Source organism: Oncorhynchus mykiss, chromosome 17, assembly GCF_013265735.2.
Source record: "Oncorhynchus mykiss isolate Arlee chromosome 17, USDA_OmykA_1.1, whole genome shotgun sequence".
NCBI classification, from domain to species: Eukaryota; Metazoa; Chordata; class Actinopteri; order Salmoniformes; family Salmonidae; genus Oncorhynchus; species Oncorhynchus mykiss.
Genome location: NC_048581.1, coordinates 39,113,773 through 39,120,830, shown reverse-complemented (window position 1 = coordinate 39,120,830; position 7,058 = coordinate 39,113,773). Strand labels below are relative to the sequence as shown.

At 39.4% G+C, this 7,058-nt stretch overlaps 1 protein-coding gene across 1 annotated transcript; it reads left to right on the top strand.

Moving 5' to 3' along the window:
* The first annotated feature begins 969 nt into the window (after window positions 1-969).
* Window positions 970-6,835, top strand: eif2s2 (eukaryotic translation initiation factor 2, subunit 2 beta). Its single transcript, XM_021568433.2, has 9 exons — window positions 970-1,144; window positions 4,075-4,255; window positions 4,374-4,474; window positions 4,739-4,871; window positions 4,987-5,090; window positions 5,357-5,505; window positions 5,972-6,028; window positions 6,145-6,230; window positions 6,563-6,835. Exons 1-9 carry the CDS (start codon window positions 1,127-1,129, stop codon window positions 6,736-6,738), a joined length of 1,005 nt encoding a protein of 334 aa, XP_021424108.1. The 5' UTR covers window positions 970-1,126; the 3' UTR covers window positions 6,739-6,835.
* The last annotated feature ends 223 nt before the right edge of the window (window positions 6,836-7,058 follow it).

Below are 7,058 nucleotides of genomic sequence, written 5' to 3'. Positions count from 1 at the left end.
AAATTCTTATTTTCAATGATGGCCTAGGAACACTGGGTTAACTGCCTTGTTCAGGGGCAGAACGACAGATTTTTACCTTGTCAGCTCAGGGATTCAATCTTGCAACCTTTCGGTTACTAATCTGTGATTATCTGGAGTCCCTGCCACGTACGTCTCGTGTTTGAGCCATTGAATGTTTGGGAAACCCTCCCCTAACACACACTCACATTGTGATATTGTATTGTTGTTTGTATAGTGCACAATGTCTTGTGTTATGTATTGTGTCTTGTGTTATGTATTGTTTTTATTACCTTTATTTAACTAGGCAAGTCAGCTAAGAACAAATTCTTATTTTCAATGATGGCCTAGGAACACTGGGTTAACTGCCTTGTTCAGGGGCAGAATGACAGATTTTTACCTTGTCAGCTCAAGGATTCAATCTTGCAACCTTTTGGTTACTAGTCCAACGCTCTAACCACTAGGCCACCTACCTGATGTAGACTATTGTTTCATTTTGATGTGTTGTTTTTGTTCCTGTTTGGACCACAGGAAAAGTAGCAGCTAATGGTGATCCTTATCAAATGCTAAATACAGGCCCAAAATAAGAACACCAATGAATAACTTATGTGCAAAATAATTATGTTTTGAAACCATAAAATTGTTGGAGAAATATCTGGGTTTCTGAGTAAAATGCTCCAGCAACTAACACATTGTTTGGTATAACATGCATGAAATACATGTTGTGAACCTTGGATCTCAATGGAGGCTCTGTACATATAAATACAGTAGTAAATATAAATACTATGCAAAGAAAACTATGGAAATATTTGTATTGTGGCTTAAAAAATAAATAGTTTAAAAGTTAGAAATAATAGTAATGCATAATTTGTGAAAGGTACTTGCTTTAAAGCCTATACTATCTCCATCTTCGTAGATATTGACATTGACCTGAAGGTTGAGGTGGAGCAACAAAAAAAAAAAAACATATCCCAGTAGATATTTCTACACATGCGCATGAAAGATGGAACTTCTGCGCTTGCGCATCTTGTAGTGCCCGGTAGCTGATGCAAGAAACCCGAAACTGAATGATTTGGTTGGTTAAAACACATACTGTACGGGATTTTCATCGTTATCATAGTCTGGAAACATGTCGGGAGACGACGAGGTAACTAATCCCGTTTTATATAGTGATTTACCATTGTAAATTCGTCTTCATGAGAAACGTCATTATGGCCTACACATGTGTGAGCATGACATGAGGCAGTAAGCTAGCTAGCTAACTACTGGCTAACGTTAGCCGCCCCTTAGCTGCTTCATTTTGAAAATAAATAGTAAAAATCCTTGCAATGTAGCTTGCGAACTATTTGTGATTGTGTGAAAGTCTCTGATTCAATTTAATTTGGCTGACAATGCAATAGCTAGCTGCTATAGTTAACTAACAGACATTTCTTCATTGTGTGCTCTAATGGAAGTGATTCGTCGCCGCTAGTTTCCATCCATATGGCCAACAGTCTAATTGTTGCCATCTTAAATATGAGCATATACGGCTCCACTAAAGAATTGGATACATTGTTTAGCTAACACAATTAATTACTTTATAGTAGTTACAGCCTGGCGGTAAAGCCTGCAAAATCATCTAAATGTTCCTTACAAGCCAGAATGTTGAATAAAATCACATTTAAACTACCGGTGATCTCTGCAGTTTGTCCGTTAGCTGCTCAAAATGTGAGACAAAATATCCACAGGAAAGTATCGTTTATCTTGAGTACTGAGATAAATAGTTTAATATTGGATATTCGATTTCTCTCGTTAACTAGCTATTGAACAGATCATGTTATGACAATACAAATAGTATTTTCTGAATCAGGAGGATAAGGAACACAATTGTATTGTGATTTTAAAAGAAATGTTTTGGTTCTCCATCCTCCCCTGATTTCAATATGACATTTTTGTCATGCGATGCTTGGCTCAATAGTTACTGACGAGAGAAACATAATGTCCAATTTAAATCTAACTTTATCTCTGTGCCTGACCATATATACCTATCAGCACTATAAAGTTGGGTAAACAATACTTCCCTGTGGATGTTTTCTCAAATTTTGAGCTGCAGAATGAAAACCTCAGACAACCAGTGGAGGAAGTATTTATTTAACTAGGCAAGCCAGTTAAGAAAACTGGGCCAATTGTGCACCACCCTATGGGTCTCCCAAACACGGCCGGTTGTGACACAGCCTAGAATTGGAAACTATGCAGTATTTTAGTTTTTTTGTTGTGAAATTGTTAGATTACTTGTTAGATATTACTGCATGGTCAGAACTAGAAGCATAAGCATTTCGCTACTCTCGCATTAACATCCGCTAACCATGTGTATGACCAATAAAATGTGATTAGATTTGAATCAAACCAGGGTCTGTTGTGACTATAGGTCGACCGATTATGATTTTTCAACACCGATACTGAATATTGGAGGACCAAAAAAGCCGATATTTATTTATTTATTTGTAATAATGACAAATTACAACAATACTGAATGAACCCTTATTTTAACTTAATAGAATACATCAAAAATCTATTTAGCCTCAAGTAAATAGTGAAACATGTTCAATTTGGTTTAAATAATGCAAAAACAAAGTTTTTGGAGAAGAAAGTAAAAGTGCAATATGTGCTATGTAAGTAAGAAAGCTAACTTTTCAGTTCCTTGCTCAGAACATATGAAAGCTGGTGGTTCCTTTTAACATGAGTCTTCAATATTCCCAAGTAAGAAGTTTTAGGTTGTAGTTATTATAGGAATCATATGACTATTTCCCTCTACCATTTGTATTTCATTAACCTTTGACTATTGGATGTTCTTATAAGCACTTTAGTATTGCCAGTGTAACAGTATAGCTTCCATCCCTCTCCTCGCTCCTCCCTGGGCTCGAACCAGCAACACAACGACAACAGCCACCATCGAAGCAGCGTTACCCATGCAGAGCAAGGGGAACAACCACTAGAAGGCTCGGAGCGAGTGACGTTTGAAACTCTATTAGCGCGTGCTAACTAGCTAGCCATTTCACTTCGGTTACACCAGCCTCATCTCGGGAGTTGATAGGCTTGAAGTCATAAACAGCGCAAGGCTTGACGCACAACGAAGAGCTGTTTGCAAAACGCACGAAAGTGCTGTTTGAATGAATATTTACGTGCCTGCTTCTGCCTACCACCGCTCAGTCAGATACTTAGATACTTGTATGCTTGTATGCTCAGTCAGATTATATGCAACACAGGACACGCTAGATAATATCTAGTAATATCATCAACCATGTGTAGTTAACTAGTTATTATGATTGATTGTTTTTTATAAGATAAGTTTAATGCTAGCTAGCAACTTACTTTGGCTTACTGCATTCGCGTAACACTCCTTGTGGAGTGCAACGAGAGAGAGGCAGGTCGTTATTGCAGTGGACTAGTTAACTGTAAGGTTGCAAGATTGAATCCCCCGAGCTGACAAGGGGAAAATCTGTCATTCTGCCCCTGAACCAGGCAGTTAACCCACCGTTCCTAGGCCATCACTGAAAATAAGAATGTGTTCTTAACTGACTTGCCGAGTTAAATAAAGGTATATACAAAAAATCGACACAGCGGCGCCCAAAAATACCGATTTCCGATTGTTATGATAAATTAGAGCCGATTTCAAGTTATCGGCCATTCTGATTAATCGGTCGACCTCTAGTTGTAACACCGCTAGCACCGAGATGCAGTGCCTTAGACCGCTGTGCCACTCGGGAGCCCGAGTTTAAATGGAATTGTATTCTATATTATGGCTTGTAAGGAACATTTACAAGATTTTGGAGGCATTAATGTCAGGCTGTATATACCAATTAATTGTGCATTTTCACCTGAACAATCAGACTAGCGAAATACTAACTAGTTACTGACAGCAAGCTAGCTAACATTACACATTAATTCCTTATCATGATGCAACATTTACTAGGAACACATCATCTGCCAATATTTGTCATCCCCAACAGGCTTTTAAGCTAGCTATATTTGCAAGATGTAATACTGACAGTGTCATAGGGGTCAGCCATTTGTAACACTTTTCTTTTGGCTTTGTAGATGATATTTGACCCCAACATGTCCAAGAAGAAGAAAAAGAAGAAGAAGCCTTTCATGTTGGATGAAGAAGGAGGGGACGGTGCCAGTGAGGATGCTCCACAGCCAGAAACAAAGGAGGTGGAGGTGGATGGAGGAGAGGACAGAGAGGTGGACTTTGATGAGGATGAGGGAAGGAGGAAAGGTGAGGAAGGCGAGACCTTAACATAATATAAACCTAAAGGGTGAGTTTGCATGTAGTCAGAATTGTCTAAGACCTGTTGTAAGTACAACTTTTTGATCTTGGTTTGTTTGTTTTCCAGAAATCTCAGATGACCTGGACGACTTAAATTTCTTCAACCAGAAGAAGAAAAAAAAGAAGAAAGCAAAGACATTTGACAATGACGTAGAGGATGGAATGAAGGTACGTTTTGGGTCAAGTGCCCAGTGGACCTTAGTGTGTCTGAGCGTCTGTTAAATGATAATGTTTGTTGACTTATCTACAAAATGGAATCCTTTCAACTTTGTAGTTTGTCCACTTCGTGTCTCATATTTAGGGCTAAGATATATCCTTGCATATGTAGAAAGTTAAAATGTTATGTTTCTTTCAATTATACAGTGTATCTGTTGTGGCTTGACATTGTAGTATGTATTAAATTGACTGTATTGCAAAACTTTTGATGTACAGGAGCTGAAAATTGAGGCAGAGCCCTCCGAAACCAACGATGAGGACGACTTGATGTTGGAACTAGGAAAAAAGAAAAGGAAGTCAAAGGCTGTGAATTTCGACATGGATGATGACATGGAAATCAAAGATGACGGTGAGTGTACCAAATTTAAAGGCTGGATAAAATTTACATGCTGGATATAATGCGTTTAATTAATACAACCAGCATGCAAACTGACCTTTGGTCCGTCATACCTTGTGGTTTACAGCCCAGGAAGATGAAGATGGAAAGAACACTGACGACATCACGTTCAGCAGCACACAGTCGGGCCCTGCGTGGGCAGGCTCAGAGAGAGACTACACATATGACGAGGTACAAACTAAGTCTGGGTCAAGAGAGACTTTTTAAGATTTTAGAGGAATATTACACCCAAGTTATTACCAACTGAACATTTTCATAAGAGACCTAAGATGTAGGACAAGACACCTGGTCATCATGACCTTAAAGAAAGGAATGGTTAGTCACATTTTCATTTAGAAAATCAATTGGTCACGTCTTGTTGACGTGAATGTTTTTATGTGGTGTTTCCCAAGTATTTCATCCTAAAATCCAGGCTGACTCATCTCCCTCCCTTATAGCTGCTGAACCGCGTCTTCAACATCATGCGGGAAAAGAACCCTGACATGGTGGCTGGGGAGAAGAGGAAGTTTGTCATGAAGCCTCCCCAGGTGGTCCGAGTGGGCACCAAGAAGTCCTCCTTCGTTAACTTCACAGACATCTGCAAACTGTGAGAATGATATGCCACTAGGCTTGGGCGATATACCGGGGTATTTCAAAATACCGACAGTATTATTTTCAATAATACGCCAATGCGTTACGCCACTACGTTATAACTTTAAGAAATCTAAGATGTCAAATAATATCCAGCGCAGGGCTCCAGCTATGCATTTGGTTTTCTAACTTGCTAGCTAAGTGGCTAGATGTCAAGATCAAGCGATATTCAATCCCCACCTGGATCAAGATCCCTGTTCCAATTTAAACTATTTTTTGTAGTGCCCCTTTGTGTGCCGTTCCGGAAATACCGTATACCCCAGTATGGTACAGAAACGTTATGACTATGAAAATCTGGATACCGCCCAACCGTATATGCCAGTACCCTGGGATCCCCTGTTGCCTTTTTTAGAGATGTGGAGTTTTTTATGACTTTCACTCTCACTTGTTGATTTGCAAATCATTTGCTAATTTCTTGACAGGTTGCATCGCCAGCCAAAACATCTCCTGGCCTTCTTGTTGGCTGAGCTTGGAACAAGGTAAGGTTTGGGTCGGCAAGTGAAGAAAAACAGATCATGCTTAAATTATAATTGTTAAATGAATGAGTCTAAGAAGGCTATGGATTAATGAATGAAACTGTTTTTAATTGCAACAGTGGTTCTATAGACGGAACTAATCAGCTCATCATCAAAGGAAGATTCCAGCAGAAACAGATAGAGAATGTCTTACGGAGATATATTAGTAAGTATTTGTTGACAATTGTCCTATCTTTGTACACATCTCTATTTAATTGATATAATTCTGATTTCAGTTAATCATATAATTGCAAATGAGAGGATGGTGTTTATCTACTGTACTTACAAAAATTTGTTTAATATGATAGGGATGCAACATGGTTCGCAAGCCATGCTCATAACCAGACCTGCTGGAGATGTTTCTCCAGAGATCACGTTATGTCAATTTGTAGCGTAGGCTCTTTTATTGCATTTTGAATAACTTACTGTTAAGATTAATTAGATAAATCCGCTTTACTTCCCAGTCTCACGCCAGTGTTTCTTTCCCTCTCTTCACAGAGGAGTATGTGACGTGCCATACATGCCGCTCCCCCGACACCATCCTCCAGAAGGACACACGACTCTACTTCCTGCAGTGCGAGACATGCCACTCCCGCTGCTCCGTTGCCAGCATCAAGGCTGGTTTCCAGGCCGTCACGGGCAAGAGGGCACAGCTCCGCGCCAAAGCCAATTAGGATGGGCCAGGCTGGATGCTTTTATGGACTGTGTGGATTTGTTACCGCTGCCTATTGTAAAGAAATTAATAAATCGCATACCATCTGTGTGATCAGACGCTGTCTATATTTCCCAATTCTATCATCCCATCACTATGGAGGGCCAAGGTGATGAACTTAATGTGTTGTCTACTCTATACTACTTTGAAATCAATTATTTTGTCTACACCGTCACTGTGTGTGCACCAGGTTTTCACATTTTTTAAAAGAAAGCTCCGTGTTATGAATGCCAAAGTTAAAGGGCTGTATTAGTGCATTCAAACCAGACAAACTGATGCATA